The following is an 18,647-nucleotide window of genomic DNA, read 5'->3' as shown; positions in this document are numbered from 1 at the left end:
TGGAAAAAAATTTTCATCTCTACTGAATATGTAAACACTTTTCTTCTTGTTATTATTCCCTAAATACAGTATAGCGGTTATTTACATGACATTTACATTGTATTGTTGTAAGTAATCTAGAGATGATTTAAAGTATACAGGAGGATGTGTATAGGTTATATGCAAATATTGTTCCCTTTTTATGCACAAGACTGAACCGTCCTTGGATTCTAGTATCTGAAAAGGGTCCTGGAACCAGTCTCCCACATACCGAGTGACGACTGCATATAATTCTTTTCTTTTTCTTATGCTTTCCTCTCCCAGATCATACAATCCACTGAAGAATTTGAAAATGCCCTAAAGGAGATGAGGTTTTTAAAAGGAGATACTACTGATTTGCTGAAATATGCTCGTAATATCAATTCTCATTTTGCTAACAAGAAGTGCCAGGATGTGATTGTGGCGGCTAGAAATCTAATGACCTCTGAAATCCACAACACTGTGAAGGTATCAGGGTTGTGCTACATTATAATTAGGAATCAGCTCATTTTTGAGACATGTGGTAATGTGGAAGAGACTAAGTATGATAGTTGCTGGGCTCATGGAGGCAAATTATTAATCTTCTGAGCATGAGTTTTACTCTCTTTAAAGTGGTCCTAATGTCTACTTCTTCTTTGGGAATTATGAGGTTCAGATAAGATAATACATTTGAAAGCATTGTATAAACGGAAAAAGCCTACATAAATATAATGGTTTAGTTTTGTTGAAATTAGATTATTTCAGGTTTTAGTTCACAATTTTGTGACATACTTAGATTTTATTATGTTTATAATAATTAGAGGTTATATCCTGTTGTGAAAATGATGACTTCATCTCTTAAACTTAATAGAGGGAGACTAGTTTTGAAGATAAAAAAATAAAATAATTAAAACATTAGGGTAGGGCTGGGGTTGTGGCTCAGTGGTAGGACACTTGCCTGGCATGGGTGAGGTACTAGGTTGGAGTCTCAGCACCTCATATAAATAAATAAATAAATAAACGAACTAAAGGTCCATTGACAACTAAATATATATATATATATATATACATATATATATATGCACACACACACATATATATGTATAAGATTTTTTTAAAAATTTAGGGTATAAATAATTAATTGCAAGGACAGTGGACTACTTAATTTACATTAAGGGTAATTTATTCCTTTGACTTTAGATAATTCTGTGCATTTTTTTTGTTTTTATATCTGGCACATACAAAATAATATTTGTTAAATGCAAGTTATTATTTGATTTAAGACAGACTGAGGCAATCCCTTAATGAAAGATTCTTAGCCATTTTTCTACTGAAACCAAGGGGTCTGGTGTTGCTATTAATCCCTTCTTTGCCATGCCCCATTTTTTGGGTACCCTGTTCTCATGTCTATTTCAATGAACTATTTAATTAGCCATATGAAGTCCACAGATATTAATACATTTTGAGGTAATTTTGATTTGTTATGGGAGCTGAAATCTCTTCAGTGCCAGGAACTGTGCTGTGGTTTCTTTTAAAGTAAATAGTATTTGATTATGTCAGTCTTGTTACCAAAATTCAGTGGCTTCCCATCTCATTTAGAAAAAGACCCACTTGGGCTGGGGAGATGCTCAGTCGGTAGAGTGCTTGCCTTGTAAGCATAAGGCCCTGGGTTCGATCCCCAGCACCGAAAAGAAAAAGACCCACTAACCTTCCAGTAGCCTACGAGGCTTTTTGTGATCTGTCTCCTATCTCCTCTGACTCCATCTCTTACTGCATTTTTCCTTCAGTGCTCCAGGCACCTTGGATTCATAACCTGTCCTTGAATGTGCCAGGTCCCTACTTGGTTGCAGAAACTTCAAATTTCTTGTTCCCTGTGCTTGTAAGATTTTTATTGGAGATACCGCATGACTTTTCTATTAAAGTCCTTCCTGACCCCACTTTTTTTTTTGGTGGGGGTACTGGGTATTGAACCCAGGTCCTATACATAATAGGCAAACACTGTACCACTGAGCTTCATCCCCATCTGTTTTTGAGACAGGGTCTCACTAAATTGCCCAGATTGGTCTTGAAGTTGATACTCCTGCCTAACCCTGAGTAGGATAATAGACATGCACAACCATGCCCAGCTGTGACTAGTTTTTAGTAATTGTGACTGCCACCTACTTCGTAAACACTTTCCCTGCTTTATATTTTTCTTCATCCAGTATTTGTGTATTTATTGTTTGTTCCTCTCTAAGAAGTTTGTTTCATGAGAGACAGTGTTTTTTGTATTTTTATATCTTTTGTTCTATTTGTTTACTGCAGTATCTCTAGTGAAAGTTCCTGGCACATAACCTATATGTATTAAATGCTCATCTATTCACTCAATATTTGTTAAATGAATTAGTATATCTCAGTTACAGCTTCTTTTTTTTATAGATAAACATTTAGTTGTAGATGGACGCAATACCTTTATTTTGTTCATTTTTTTTTTTTATGTGGTGTCAGGGATTGAACCCAGCGCCTCATGCATGCTAGACAAGCACTGTAACACTGAGCCACAACCCCAACCTCTTTACACAGCTTCTTGATATAAACATGATTATTACTGAATTGCTTTGTGACTGTAGCCTTGACTTTTTTTTTTTTTTTTTTTTCTGTGAGATAGTGGAGATTGAGCCCAGGGGCACTCTACCCCTGAGCTACATCCCCAGCTTTATTTATTTATTTATTAAAAAATGTTTGAGATATGGTATTAACTAAGTTGCCTACACTGACCTCAATTTTATGATCCTCCTGCCTCCGCCTCCAAGTAACTGGGATTGCAGGTGTATGCCACCCGGCCTGTCCTGGGCTTAATTTTTTAATCTTGTTGAACTTCATTTTTCTCTTGTGTAATGTAAGATAATTGAACTAGATAATCTCTGAGCTCTCTTTTCAACTTGTTCTGCATTCTAGGAAATTGCATTTTTCTTTTGTACCTACATCCTAATATGTAGCTTCTTTTAGGCCAAGGTTTCTCAGTAGTAGTACTATTTACATTTTGGACCAGATAATTATTTGCTTTGCAGTGAAATGTTTAGCAGCATTCCTGAATTCTATCTTCATTTGGATGGTGGTAGCAGTACTCTGGTTGTGCCAAACAAAAAAATCTCTAGACGTTGCCAAAATTGCCCCTGGTTAAGAACTATTGCTCCAGATTTCTATTCTGGTTCTTTCTCTTGGCACTTAGGCCCTGGAGTGAAATCTAAACTGTTCAACTTTGTAAAACTCTTCTTTCCTTTTCTAAAATCATTTCAGCTTACTTTTCGTAGTCTTTATCTAAATTCTAGAACAGTCCCCTAAATATTCTCACTTATTTTCCCAAAAGATCTGTAAAGTTGTTTGAAAAACATCATCAAACTCTCTACCAGGGGTTCCTTCAGTTTAGTCCCAACCAAGTCTAGGAATCCTCATTTCATGTAAATGTTAAGGAGCCTTTTTCAGTTTTGATTTGGAATTTTGTTCGTTTTTTTCAGGGGAGAATATTGGGGGAATTGGAATAAGTTTTTCCATAGATTAGTTAACTTATGTGCCTGGTATGAAATAATTGGTTTAATAACATAGTTAATGGAACACAGAATTATATTGGTCTTAATAATCTAGCCTGAGAAATGATAATTTTAAAAGGTCTTTTTCTCTTCTTCCTTTCTTCTTTCCTCCCTTCCTACACTGGGCAGTGATTGAACCCTGGGATACTCTACCACCAAGCTATATTCCTAGCCCCTTTTTAAAATTTTTTGAGAAAAAACCTCACTAAGTTTCCAAGGCTGCCTTTAGCCTTGCCATCCTCTTGCCTGAGCCTTCTGAGTCACTGGGATTATACCATGCATGACCACATCTAGCTTTATTTTTCTTTTAATTAATTAATTAAAAATTTTTGTCTTTTTGAGACAGGATCTGTGTTGCCCAATCTGATTTTGACCCTCTGGGTTCAAGTGATCCTCCTGCCTTCTGAGTAGCTGGGACTACAGGTCCATGCCACTGTGCCCAACTTTGTATACTTTTTCACTTACATGAAGTCTTGAACCCGTTGCACAGTTTACTTTTCCATCAAGATTGAGTGTTGAGAACAATTTCATAGTAAAAGGGATTGCTTATTTCTTATCATATACTGTCACCCAAGATTGAGTAGTTAAAATAATGCCATATCGACTCAAATCTTTTAATTATTCCTTAGAACCACAGCTTTATCTTCATGGAAGTCACCAGTGTCTTATTCTTTGCTGTATACTTGCATTTGAATTATTCTGAAAACATGCATTTATTATATTTTTATTTGAACCTTAGATCACTCCTGATTCTAAGATAAGTGTGCCAGACTTACCCAGTCCTGATGAGGATAACAAGCTAAAAGCACAAAAAATATCCAAAACTCAGTACAATGAAGCTGCGAATTTAGAACCTGAAAATACGTTGGATCAACATTCCTTTTCTTTGCCTACATGTCGCATCAGTGAATCTGTGAAGAAGTTAATGGAACTTGCCTATCAGACTTTACTAGAGGCAACAACCAGTAGTGACCAATGGTATGAGTTCCAAGTTGTCTGAAAATGGCATTGATTGGTTAAATGCTTATCTGAATAGACATTTATTAAGAAAATTAGCTGAAATTATTTTTTTATCCTATTTTTTTTCTAGAAAGACACATTGTAGCACACATATATATCAGTCTCTAACTTATTTATAATATAGATGTTAGAACAAGGTATAAAAATAGATTCACATATGTGGATGGACATAAAGGTTTATCCCACACTAAAAATTTTAATCACTTTTTAATGAAATACTATAATATTTAATTTTTTTATGATGAAAGTGAAATAATTTTAAATGAGAATACATGCAAAGAACTTAAAATGTTACCTAGAAATTATTAGTACTCAAATGTTGACTATTACAGGTGATAGAGGTAATAGTAATAGTTGTAACATATGTTCCAGCTTTCTTTAGTTTTTTTTACCTTTTGAAATTTACATTACCTAATTAAATTTACATTTAAATTGTTTATTTTTAAAACACTAATAATTTATTAGTTTGTAAAAGGAAAAGAATGGTACGCATCACAGATCTGGCTTTACCTTTCCAAGATGACTTCTAATCGACATTGTATTGAAGGTACCTTGGACTCAACTCTACATTTCATATGGAATCTTTTTCTTTAACAAGCTCCTCCTTCTAGATTTCATTGAGACAAAAATGGCAGACAGTAGCCTAAATTGATTGTAGAGCAGGTTTACAAAAGCCTATTTAGTTTGAATCTGTGTTTAGCAATTTTTTTTTATACTTTTTGTCCTCATAGTAGAAAACAATAGTGTAATCATATCACATCTTTTGTAGTTTATAATCTCTTCATGCAAACAAACATAGCCTTTATTTTATTTTGCTCTGGAAAGAATATGTTTACCAAAGTACTTCCCTGGCTTTAATGAATCATATTTATGAGTCCTTTTAGTTTTAATTATATGCAGGAAGTAAAAATGCATGCTTACTTACAAAGGAAGTATATACTTTTTTGGCAAAATAAATATAAGAGTAACAATTTCTTCTTGGTTTTCTGCTGAATATATCAGGCCAGAAGGTAGAGATACAGAGCAATATTTTAAAAAATTTTTGAGAAAACAAATACAAAACATTATTTTTGTACTGAAAGTTTGTAGACATTCATTCTACTAAAAGAAATGATTTTTAATAGGACAAACAAAAACACATGTACAGGGACTGCAAAGTATTCCAACTATTTTGGTAATCAGTGTGGAGATTCCTATAAAAACTAGGAATGGAACTACCATATGATCCAGGTAGCCCAAGCCTTCCTTGGTACTTACCCCAAAAAAAAAAAAAAAAAAAAAAAAAATATATATATATATATATTATATATATATATACACATATATGTATATATATATATACACACACACACACACCAGTGTTTATAGTAGTGCAGTTCACAATACCCTAGTTAGGGAACCAGCCTGTGTGTCCATCAGTAGATGAATGGATTAAAAAAGTGTGGTGTATATATATATATATATATATATATATATATATATATAGATATATATAGATATAGATATAGATATATAGTGGAGTTGTGTCCAGCCATAAAGAAGAGTGAAATTGTGTCATTTGCTGATAAATGGATGGAAGTGGAGAATATCATGCTAAGTGAAATAACTAGACTCAGAAAATCAAGGGTCAATGTTTTCTCTCAAAAGTGGAAGCTAGAGAAAAGGAATAAAAAAGTATCTCATGAAAATAGAAGGGAAACCACTACAAGGAATAGTGGAAGGGAGTGGAGAGGGAGAAAGGAAGGGAGGACATGGGGAGTAACTGGGAAAGGAAATTTACCAAATTATGCCATGCTCATGTACAAAGATACCACAGTGAATCCCATTTATATGTATATATAATTATAATGCACTAATTAAAATAACAATAATAGAAGGGACAGCAGTAGAGTATGGCAAGCAAATAGGGGGAGGAAAGAATGGAGAGAAAGGGAAGTACTGGGGAATGAGATTGATTAAATTATGTGCATATAGGAATATGGTATAATGAATTTCACTACTATGTATAATTATAATGCATCAATAAAACAAAAAACAACCTACTGTACAATACCCTCCTTTCTACATTATCAAATGTCAAATAACATATTAAGCAAAAATTAAATGAATGAATTTAGTCAGTTATCATTTATAATTGGTAGTGAAGGTGTTTTGGAATATAGCAACCATCATCTGTTTTCCTAAATATTTGTGGAATTCCTTTGTGTTAATCAAGGCATATAGGTTAAAATACTCTTGTATAGAGATAAGTGGCAAGCCTTATATTTGCTCTTTTTAAATGCGTTTTAATATTTTTGATGCATTTTAAAGACCATATTTAAAGGGCAAAAAGTCTTGAGGGCTAGATTCTAGACTAGAAAATGTTGATTTATCTCTTTGCAATGGGAAAGAAGGAAAAAAAGGTGAAAGCTGAAAGTCAGACTGATTCTAAAAGAACCAAGTGATACCTTTTTATTGATACCTTGCCCTTTGCAGTGTGTATCAGTGAGTAGGTGACATTTGCCTGAGGCTTAGCTCCATTTGTAACTGAAAGGATACTCTGGGTAATCGCAGAACACAGAATGATAAATGGAAAAGAGGCTTTGTGTTGAATGCTATGGTTCTAAAAATTATTAATGGATTCAAGTTTTCAGAACTGCAATTTAGTTAGTAAATACTGATTGAGAATATATTTCCATCTAGATGAGTGGTGTTTTCCAGCAATGACCAAGGCAGGTTTTCTCTGCAACTGTACTTTTAATTGATGACCCTCACTAAAAGTATACTGAGTTTGAAATTTATTTCCTCATTTATAGTATATCCTTATATATTGGTATTAATTTTTAATTTTCCCTTTAGTGCTGTCCAACTTTTCTACTCAGTGAGGAATATCTTCCATTTGTTCCATGATGTCGTACCAACATATCACAAGTAAGTACTACTTTATCTCATTTCTGTATAATGTTTTGTTTGTATGTTTAAATGTTTGTTTAATTAAAAATACTATTTTTATATTTTTGCCAAAGATATTTTGGTTATTAAAATTCACAATAAAATGCAGTAAACCATTTTAAAGGACTTAGACACTTACTATATTAATAACAGAATCTTACATTATATAATACATATTTTAAAACTTACCGGTTTTTAATGCCTAGGCCTTTTAAGAATTGCCTTACTTTTCTTGGTTAAAAACCAGAAAGAAATTAGGTGTGGTGACACACACCTATAATCTCACTTGGGATGCTGAGGCAGGAGGATCACAAATTCAAGGCCAGCCTTAGCAATTTAATAAGGCCTTAAGCAACTTAGTGAGACACTGTCTCAGAATAAAAAATAAAAAGGACTGGGGATATGGTTCAGTGGTAAAGCCCCTATGGGTTCAAGCCTCAGAAAGGTTATTATTTCACAATGCTATACAGTAAACATACTACATTTTCCCTTGACATTTATAGTTTTGCAGATATAATAAAAAATAATATAAAAGCAAGAGAATGCTTTTTAACTGGGAAGTATGATTAGCCACTCTTTATAGCATCTTAGGCTGTGTTTATTTACCTAATGTCTTGGGCTTTAAAGGTTTCTTTTATGTTCTAAAAGGTTACTCAACTGTAAGCCTCCAGGAGTTCTCTCTGTTATTTAAATGAAATGGTTTGGAATTTTTTATAAGTGTTTTTAGTAATATGTCAAGGAAACTATTTCATAGCCAAGGACTCTGCTTTCAAAGAAAAAAACAAATCAGTTTATTATTCGAAATTTTTTTGTTTAAATTTTGAACAATTCAGATGTTTTTAATTAAACCCACCTGTTTTTATTATTAAAAAGAACTAATTTATTGTGAATCTTATTTTTATTTGTATTCTCTTTGCTGTAGTTTAAAATTCTTATTTTGCTGGGTGTGGTGGCACACACCTATAATCCAGTGACTCAGGAGGCTGAGGCAGGAGGATTACAAGTTTGAGGCCAGCCCTAGCAATTTAGCAAGGCCCTAAGTAGCCTAGCAAGACCCTGTCTCAGAATGAAAAGGGCGGGGGATATAACTTTGGTGAAGGGTCCCTGGGTTCAATCCCCAGTACCAAAAAAATAAAAAAAATTATAAAATTCTAGTTTCATTTGTTGTACAGTCAAGCAAAGGAACAGAGAAAACATCTGAATCAGCTGACATCTTGTCCTTAGAGACTCTGAGAGAGTTGACTTAGAACTTTCTGTGGCTCAGAAATATTTTTCTCACTGCCATGGAGTTAGATATGCCTGTCTTTTTCCTTTGTATGATCTTGGGACTGTGTTGCACAGTGGTTCCCAAACTTTAGCATACATCAGAATCTCCTGGAAACAGGTTTCTGGATTCTATGCCACTCTTTGAGAACCACTGTCTTAGCTTATGTTTCTCAGCTTTGATAGTATTTTAGAATCACTTATGGAGCCTTGGGAAAAAATGTGTGTGTGTGTGTGTGTGTGTATGTAAATATATCTGCCCCATATACATGAATTGAATATATATATATATATATATATATATATATATATATATATATATATATATTTGCCTAGGCCATACTCCTGGAGCTTTTGATTATATATAGGTCTGGTGTAAGACCTAGTTAGGTATCTGTGGATTTTTCTTTTTCTTTCTTTTTTTTATGGTACTACTGGAGACTGAAACGAGCAGCACTATACCACAGAGCTACATCCCCATCCCTTTTTAATTTTTGAGGCAGGGTCTGACTAAACATAAGTATATTTTAAAATTTTCCATGTGACCCTGATCTCTAGTCAGTTTTGAAAACTTGTGAATTCAAAATGTTAAATGCTTCATTACATGAATCAAATAGGAGTTTGGAAAAAGGGGAGGTAAACCTGTAGTTCCAGAGACTTACCAGAATTAAATTTCAATAGCTTTATACATAGTTCTGCTAGGTTTCCAGTACAGATAAACATCTTTACTCAGATAAACATCTTGATTCCCTTGATCTTTCTTGTTTGTTAATCACTGGGATAGTTTTATAGGGTAAAATCACACAGGCAGAACAACCTAACTCTGGGAGTGGGAATGATGAGATTGTGTCTTGTTATGTACAGCATCTACAAAATAGGCAATTATTAAAGCATAGAGACATGACACATTAGAGGAATAGTGACTTTTCATCATCCTCCACTTTAATAATAGATGGTTTCTTTTCTACACGTAGGGAAAACCTTCAAAAACTTCCCCAGTTGGCTGCCATTCACCATAACAACTGTATGTATATTGCTCACCACTTGCTGACCCTGGGGCATCAGTTCAGATTACGCCTTGCCCCCATTCTTTGTGATGGCACTACTACTTTTGTGGATCTTGTACCTGGCTTCAGAAGACTTGGTAACTGAAACCTTAAATTTAGGCAAATATTTGGATTATGCAGTTTATCAGCCTAGTATCTTTGTAATTTATAAATGAGGTGGATAGAAATTAGGTGATGGTCCTGCACTGTATTTGAAAGTGGGAGGGCATTTAATTTGCATATGTTTCTGGTTATTTACTTTTATAAAATGAATGTAGTCTTAATGGAAGCATTACTTTTTTCCCCACATTTTTTTATTGGTGCATTATAGTTGTACGTATGGATGAGATTTGTACATGCACACAATACAAAATATAGCACCATAATTTGGCCAGTGTCATTCCCCAGGTGTTCCCCGCTCCTTCCCCACCTCCTACTCCTTGAGCTGTGACAATTGTTGGTAAGAGCTCACTAATGCCAGTGCTTATTCTTTTGCAAAACCAAAGACAGCTCTCCCCGCCTCCCTCCCCTTACATCTTCCTTAGTTTTACTTGGGATTGTCAAAAGAAATGAAATGTGGGTTAAATTAATATATTTTCTATAATGATAGACTGAGAAAAGCAGAGAATCTATATGGTTCACTTAGCCTTTCAGTTCTTGACTTTTCCCCTCACTGGTATAGATATATCAGAATAATAAGTAGCTTTTTTGTGTAAGTAATATTTTTTAGCTGACTCAGACTCTAGGCTAACTATTGAGAAGGATTTTTCTATTTTCCTAAGAGTGGGATTGGCTAACTGCATTATGATTTTTTTCTAGTATCCTTAGGGTAGATTTATGATGTTACCTACAATTGTTTTCATATAGATAGAACAGAGATATGGTTTATGCTTGTCTTCTCTTCTGGTTTACTGGTTTACTGCAATGTGTAATTGGATAGCTTTTAGAATTTTTTTTTTTTTTTTGTATCCCATCATAGGGACAGAGTGCTTTTTGGCTCAAATGCGGGCACAGAAAGGCGAACTTCTGGAAAGACTGTCAAGTGCTAGGAACTTTTCAAACATGGATGATGAAGAGAATTATTCTGCAGCAAGTAAAGCAGTCCGGCAGGTGGGAGGCTCTTGCTAGTGCTGAAATTTGTACTCATCCATAGTAGATACCCTTCAAAAAAAAAAAAAAAAAAGCATCGAAGAACCCCTAACCAGTAGCTTTCTTGATTTCCTATAACCTTCACTAGATAATCTGAATACCTTTTACATTTATGTTTAAAAATGTTCCTTTGCCATACCAAGACAACAGGAAATTGTCTTTCCATTGACACCGTAAGTTGAATAAGTAAGTCTGTGTAGCAAGTAGTTGACTCATGAATTGTATTGGGGAAGTTTGAAATATAGGCTTTCATCCTTGCGTCTCTCTTAAGTGATTTATCTTTTTGCTACAGTTTTCCCATCCTGGTACTTTTTAGCTACCAGGAATATAATTAAGGTTAAGCATTCAAGAAGTACATATTATTACCTCATCTTTGCATATACCTCTTTCCCCAGAAACAGGTGTATGATAAATGTAAATCTGGAAAATGTGAGTTGCAACTATCTCCTTCCTGTGTAAACAGCTCTGTTCTTCTGACAGGTACTGCACCAACTAAAGAGACTTGGAACTGTGTGGCAAGATATCCTACCAGTGAATATATATTGTAAGGCTATGGGGACTTTACTAAATACAGCAATTTCTGAGATCATTGGCAGAATCACTGCCCTTGAGGTAAGCTTAGGCCATCACATGCCTCACAGACTTGAGATGCAATGCTTATCCCAGATTGTGACTTTATTAAAAAAATGATGTAGAAATCTCAGTTTTACTCAATACTTACAATAGAAGAAATTGTCTTTCATGTATGACTCATGCAGTTGTTTTCAGTTTTGTCTTAATTCTCTCTTGCTGGAGACTTGCTAATCTCTTTTATACCTAATTAAGAAAGTACGATTGTTCTACTTCTCAGTCTAGCATCTGCAAATTATGAATGCGGAAATTAGAAACTGGGCATTACTCCCAAGATGCATTGTGTGGTATTTGCAAGTTAATACCTTCCTTTAGTAAAGTGAATAAAGTCTTATGCAGATAGCACTTTTTCAACAAAACATTGCAATTGGGATTTTTGTGTATCATCCTACAAGGAAAATGCCTGGACTTGGCCAGATGAAGCCTCTAAAGCATAGACTCACAAAATCCTTATTTGTGAGGATTTTGTGCTTTGCAGTAAGGCTATACTACATTCTCCTGGAGATATAGGTTGTTTCATGTAAGCAAACTAAATTACTGACAATCTGTTGAAACATATTTTGTTGTCATTCTAGCTACAGAAGTATTTTCAGAGAGCTGAAGGAATCTAGTATCTACTAAGGTGTTACTAAATTGGGTAGAAAGCATTTCACTGTAGGTGACCCCCTGAACAGCCTGTAATTAAGATCTGCTCCACCCTTTTCCTACTACTATATTGCCCCAATTCTGTTATGTTCCCTTTGTGCAAAACTAGGACATCTCTACTGAAGATGGTGATAGATTGTATTCCTTATGCAAAACCGTGGTAGATGAAGGACCTCAAGTATTTGCACCTCTGTCTGAAGAAAGCAAGAACAAGAAATATCAAGAAGAGGTTCCCATCTATGTGTCAAAATGGATGCCTTTCAAAGAATTGATGATGATGCTACAAGCTAGCTTGCAAGAAATTGGAGATCGGTATGTATAACCCTTCCATAGAGGCGTGTATCTCTGCACAGCCACAAAAGAATAATAGTGCCAGTGGTAGCAGTGCTTTTCTTTGTTTCTTAGTATAACTCAGGGAAAAGTTTCATATTAAATAGCAGTAGTTGAGGACTTTTTGTGTGCTATTATCATGTAGATCTCATTGCTTTCTCATATTTGATAAGTCATAGACGTCTCATTCATATTATTTGGATCATGAACATATCATTTTGGCATGCAATACGAAGAAAGGATCTGATATTTATAATAAGTCCAACTGTTTTACACCTGAATGGAAATTTTTACTCACTTTGATCAACAGTGGATGTAATGACTTTGGTATATTAAGAGAAATTACTTTTATGTCTTTAATATTCAGCATCAAGCCACTTTTTGATTCACCAGTAGTTTTTCTGCAGGGAGCAAATAGTTTCAGAGGTTAAGCACCATACACTGTAATGGATACTTAAATATAGTGTATGACATTTTTGCCCAACACTATCAATTAATGTGGCTATGCCCCATGAGTATATGCTGCATCTTATTATTGTTCAGAGGGCACTCATTCTTCACAAAACAGAATAGAGGTGATTTAGCTACACATGCATTGATGGTTTTGTGTTGATGGTAGTGATTCACGAATATGTATGCCTTGCATAAAGAATTCTCTTATAGGCCGTAAGGTCATCCATCTCCATCCCTACAGTCAGTCACTTGTCTGCCCGCTTTAGCTTGGTTTACTGTAGGTGTTCAATTATATTAGACCAGTCATCCTACATGTATCTGAGTAGTTTGCAGCACATATTGTCCATTCTAAAATAACATAAATGAGATTTGTACTTGGAAAAGAAGTCATATCAGGTTACCTTTAATTACATTTATTACAAAGTTTTGATTTATTTATTTATAAATCTGTAATGGGTAAAAAAAGTTGTGTTTAGGCAATATGCTCCAGAGAACAGAATTTTTCTTTTTCTGCTTTTAAAGGGCTTTCTTGCAGCCTGAGAATAATCATTAGTTCTTTGTTAATGAGAAAAACTAGTACTGGTACATCTCAACTTCTTTTTTCTCCTTAGGAAGTTTATTTTTCCCCCTGGAGAGTTCAGTAAATGCAAGGCTAGTAACTAATTGGGAATATTTTTTACCAAAACAAACAAACAAACCCCCACAAAAACCCCACGTTTAGTCCATGTATAGTTTAAACATTTTAATTGTAAAATATACTTATGAAGTAGTATAGCATAGATAATTATAATCATGGTTTAGAGAAAAAGAATAAATGTTAATATACTTATTACCTAATTAAAATTATAAGTGGTATCTTTGAAGACTCCTACGTGTCCTCCTTCAAATGCTTTTCATTAGAGGTAACTGCTCACTTAAATTTTATGTTATTACCTTGCCTTTCTTTATAGTTTTACATTTACACATATTCTTTGTTTAAAAAAAATTTTTTTTGGAACCTTTAGTTATATGGGTGCTGAAAATCAAACCCAGTGCCTCACACATGCCAGGCAAGCACTCTGCCACTGAGCCAGAACCCCAGCCTGGACATTTACACATACTCTTAACAACAAAAAAGATTAGACTTGCCTGCTTTTGAACTTCATATAAGTGGAATCCTTTTTAACTTGCTCCTTTATCCTGTCTTTGAAATTTACTCATGATGGTATATATAACTGCATTCATTTTTACTGCTGCATTACATATCCTACAGTACACATATTTCATAGTTTATATATCCTGTTTCTTCACATTTCCCCAGTGTTTGGAATTAGCAGATTTGATAATAAAGTTAGTGTAAAATAATAGCTCATTGTCATTTTAATTTTCCTAAATTCTATTGAGATTAAGCATCTTTTTGTTAGTAATTTTGTTAGTAATGTTTCTTCTATTGTAAAATGCCTGTTTATTTTTTTTCCCTATATTGTTAGGTTTTTTTTTTTCATTATTGATTTGCAACCAATGAGAAGAGAGTCTAAGGTATTAATGGGTAAATCTGTAAAGAGGAGGAAAGATAACTAGAATTTAATTTATTTCGATTTAAAACAAACATTTGGATGAAATCAATTTTAAATTCATGCTTAAACTTCAGAGACATAATAAGAAATAGAATTTTATCTTTTTTGCAGGTGGGCAGATGGAAAAGGGCCGCTGGCAACTGCATTCTCTTCCAGTGAAGTAAAAGCTTTAATTCGTGCCTTGTTCCAGAATACAGAAAGAAGAGCAGCTGCCCTTGCTAAGATTAAGTAGCTCCATCTTCCTGAGAAAGCTGTATCTTGACTATGTGGATTCCTTTTTGGTGAAATTACTCCCTGCAAGGCTTCTTGGAATCACCTTCTGATTTTGGTGAACCAGATGTCAAGGATGTCTTACCTCCTGGCCTGTTTTGAGACTTTGTTGAAGAACTGGTTATTTAAGATGTCACGTGAAGCACCTCAATTCATTGACTTTCTAGGTGCTCAGCTTTGATAAATAAGAAACAGTGGGGCAGTATTTGTGCTGATTCTGGGACTCTCTGGGATCTGTGTACATTGCAGCTTTAAGCCCTGGCTTTGGATTAAGGAATTCAAGAGATTCTAAGAGGCAGAGTGAAAAATTTATGATATTAAATAAATATTTTTTGTGGGGGAACAGGGGTACCATATTTGGCTTTGCCAGTATTGGGAGTCCTCCTATAATATTTCTTTCTAGTAAATAATACCTTTCAGAGTTAAAGGGTGAGTGTCTTTGATAACATGGGAACTTTGACAAAAGAGACCAAATTTTCTTCTGTACTTTATTTAAATTTTTTTTTTTTTTTAATTGTAGATGGACACAACACCCTTATTTTATTTTATTTATTTTTATGTGGTGCTGAGGATCGAACCAAGTGCCTCACATGTGCCAGGCAAGTGCTGTACCACTGAGCCCCAGCCCCAGCCACTGGATTTTAATTGAAGTGTATGACCCTCACAGATGTTCTGACTCATCATCTCCTTCCTTGTAACATTGTCTGATACTTTTTCAGAATTCCTAGGTCTTTTAGGACTTTAAATTTTGGAAGGTTTTGCTGTTTCAACTAAATTTTATTTTTTTTGTTAGGTTCCCTCCACTCTCATTCTGACACTCAACTGTTTCTGTAGCTTATCAGATGTCAAAGATTTTAAATTGCCCGTGTTCCTTTGGAACGTACATGCTGTGAGATGCCAGTGCTGGGCTGTATAACCTGGTCCTTTATTTGGTGGACATGGGTGATCCATCAGCTCAATTTTTGTTTCAAGTCTTTTTTCCACTGGCAGTATGTATTATGTTTCAGGTGTTATCTGATTTCTCTAGGACACTGTATTATATCTCAGTACTAAATAATAGTTTCTCCCCGTGAAATAGGGGTGTGATCTTTACATGCTTTTGAGGCAGGTTCTGTCTGAAGGACGTTTCCAGTATAATAGGCCTGATTTCTTAGTCCTCAGCCTCTTAATCTCCTTGCCCTAAAACATATTGTTTTTCCTTTTGCCTTCTCCCTCTTGTTCTTAGTTCTGATTAAGCCCTTTTAATTATGTCATTCTGGTTGCTTGGTCTTTCTTTTCTCATTTACGGGTTATAGAAGAACTAAACAGAAATAAGTCCGATTTTCTTATGACAGAACTCAACTGGGTTAACCTCAAGCTATTTGTTTATACTCTGCATGTCCTCCTGTGAGCACTCACAGAAAAAAAATGGTCTGAACTAGCTTCTGTTTTTTGAGAACAAAGAAGCAGACTTTCTTAAGAGGGAAGAAGGGGCTATTTTAAAAGAACATCTGCTCTTGAAAATTCACACAATTTCAGGTAGCATTCTTTGCATTTTTTGGGAATGGGGAAATAAAAGCAGAACTGAAATAAATGCATCACAGAGCTGTTAGACAAATCAGGTTTCTTTTGTTCATAGACACTATTCCTTGGCTTGACAGTTACAGCAATTTGGGGGTGCGAGCTCTTATAACTGAAAAACATGCTTTTCACGCCTTTCCTCCTCCCAGCAACATGGAAAACTTCATTACTAAAGTTCTTCCTGGCACTGTTTCCCCTGATGAATAGTTCATAAGCATGGTACAGAGCAAGTAGACTTCATCCTCTTTCCTGGCCAAGGCAGCTAATAGCTGATGGTTAAGATGATGTTCATTCTGGGTAGATAAGAGCCTTGACTTACTGAGTGGATCTATGGTGCAAGAAGAAGAAACCTCTTTCTAAATGCAGTTCAAACTGTACAAGTGACTGAGAAATGAAATTCATGAAAATGTTTCTCAAGATTGTAATAGAAAGAATTGTTAAAAAGACAAGTCTGAAAACAGCTTAAATCCATGGGGGGATTTGATAGTGGCTCTTGTTTCAATGTGAATCCTGAATTGGTTGCCTGACCAGCAATTTCTGAAATGGAGATCCTCCAGATGGCACTCTTTCCTCAGGCCTAGAAGTATCACAAGGCATGTAGACCTGGTCTCTGGGAACAGAAGCTAGAGAACCTGTCCATTTTACCCTGAGTTTATATTTTGGTCTTGGTCAGCTCTTGAAAGGTCATTTGACTCTAAACAGCATTTATACTATAAGCTCGGTATGTTGCTGAACAATCACTTGTGAGTATTTATTCATTCTTTGATTAATAATATTTACGGGGAGATGGAAAATCCCTTTGTCATGCTTGCCAATAATTATCACTCGAGATGATTCCTGGCATTTTTCATTCTATTTTCTAATTTCCCAAGATTTTGTCTTCTGAAAGTGCTAAGTGGTACACACAAATACACAGATACACACCATAGAGTATTTTTGTGATCATAAAAAAACTGGCCCCAGCACCCCCCCCCAAAAAAAAAAAAAAAAAAAACTGGCCCAAAGAAGTAGTTTGTCTAAGCTCCATGCCTTTTTTGTGCTGTTGAGAAATGATAACGTGTATAGGAGTGACTTCGTAGTGATGGGAGATAGCCAGAAATGCAAGAAGGTAAACCTGTTGGCCATTACCTTTTGTGCAAAAAGTTTTGGCATGAAATGGTCTTTCTCAATTTTTTTTTTTTTTTTTTTTTAAAGTTTTGATGGATGTTTAATATGTGGTGCTGAGAATCAACCCAGTGTCTCACATGCTAAGCAAGTGCTCTACAGCTAAGCTAGAACTCCAGCCCTGAATTGTATTTTGATGCTTATATTCTTCCTAATCATAAAACTGATTCTGAACCTTTGTTTTGTGATAATTTCCTCCTAAAAAATATGCATTTTGCCAAAGCTTAAAATTTCCTAAAAATTGCAAAGCCACAATTTCAGTTATTGTATGATTTAGATAAATTCCTCACTTTGTTGGGAGAAGTTTGGTTAAGAATTTCATGATATCACAAGCTCTGACTAGAAATAGCATTAAATGTCTCCAAATCAAGTTATGAAATCTCTACCTAGAGGTTGGGGAGGAGGGCAATAATTCTGATGAGCTATGTTTAAGTTCTTCACTCCTCTTCAGAAGTCAGGTGTCCTAGTTTTTTTGTTTAGCACAGAGACTGGGGTAGGAATTAATGGGTCTTAGCTATTGAAGAAGACAGTAGTACCAAAGCCAGAAATACCTATGTCCTCCTGTGCCACAGGCTTAAGACTTTCACTTAAAAGTGTGTTCATTTCACTTAACATTATTGTGTGGCAGACTGTTCAAAGCACTGGATGACAAGAACAAGCGCAACACAAATTCCCTTCACTCTTACAGTTTAATTCTAGTGATAAAGACAAATTATAAACAAAATTTAAATAGAGGTTTTTGTTTTTTTTTTTTTTTTTTTGCAGTGCTGGGGATTGAACCCAGGGCCTTGTGCTTGCAAGGCAAGCACTCTACTAACGGAGCTATATCCCCAGCCCAAAGAGTATGTTTAAAGATAGTAAGTGCTAGGGGGGAAAAAGTACTTGTAGGGTGATTGAGGAGTAGGAGCTCTGGAGGAGAAGAAGCAGGAGCCAGTGGCAATTCTACATAGGATGGTGAGTCAGTGCACGATCTTGGGAAGGTTAGCTAGCTGTGTGGATATTTTGGTGGAGACAACTAAGCCTTCTTTGCAAAGACTTTAAGATAGAAGGTGTACTTGTGAGCT

General features: G+C 35.0%; 1 protein-coding gene across 1 annotated transcript in view; it reads left to right on the top strand.

The window, feature by feature from the left end:
• The window catches only part of ZW10 (zw10 kinetochore protein), a 34,645-nt gene extending 16,883 nt beyond the window's left edge, over positions 1-17,762 (top strand). The window contains exons 9-16 of the mRNA XM_079103843.1: positions 304-486; positions 4,306-4,544; positions 7,425-7,496; positions 9,755-9,924; positions 10,806-10,936; positions 11,456-11,587; positions 12,360-12,562; positions 14,701-17,762. Of these exons, the coding sequence (XP_078959969.1) occupies positions 304-486; positions 4,306-4,544; positions 7,425-7,496; positions 9,755-9,924; positions 10,806-10,936; positions 11,456-11,587; positions 12,360-12,562; positions 14,701-14,821 (1,251 nt within the window). The 3' untranslated portion in view covers positions 14,822-17,762. The remainder of the gene's footprint in view (positions 1-303; positions 487-4,305; positions 4,545-7,424; positions 7,497-9,754; positions 9,925-10,805; positions 10,937-11,455; positions 11,588-12,359; positions 12,563-14,700) is intronic.
• The last annotated feature ends 885 nt before the right edge of the window (positions 17,763-18,647 follow it).

Source organism: Sciurus vulgaris, assembly GCF_902686455.1.
Source record: "Sciurus vulgaris genome assembly, chromosome: 11".
Taxonomy (NCBI): Eukaryota; Metazoa; Chordata; class Mammalia; order Rodentia; family Sciuridae; genus Sciurus; species Sciurus vulgaris.
Note: the sequence above shows the minus strand (reverse complement) of the source record. Positions and strands in the feature narration are given on the sequence as shown.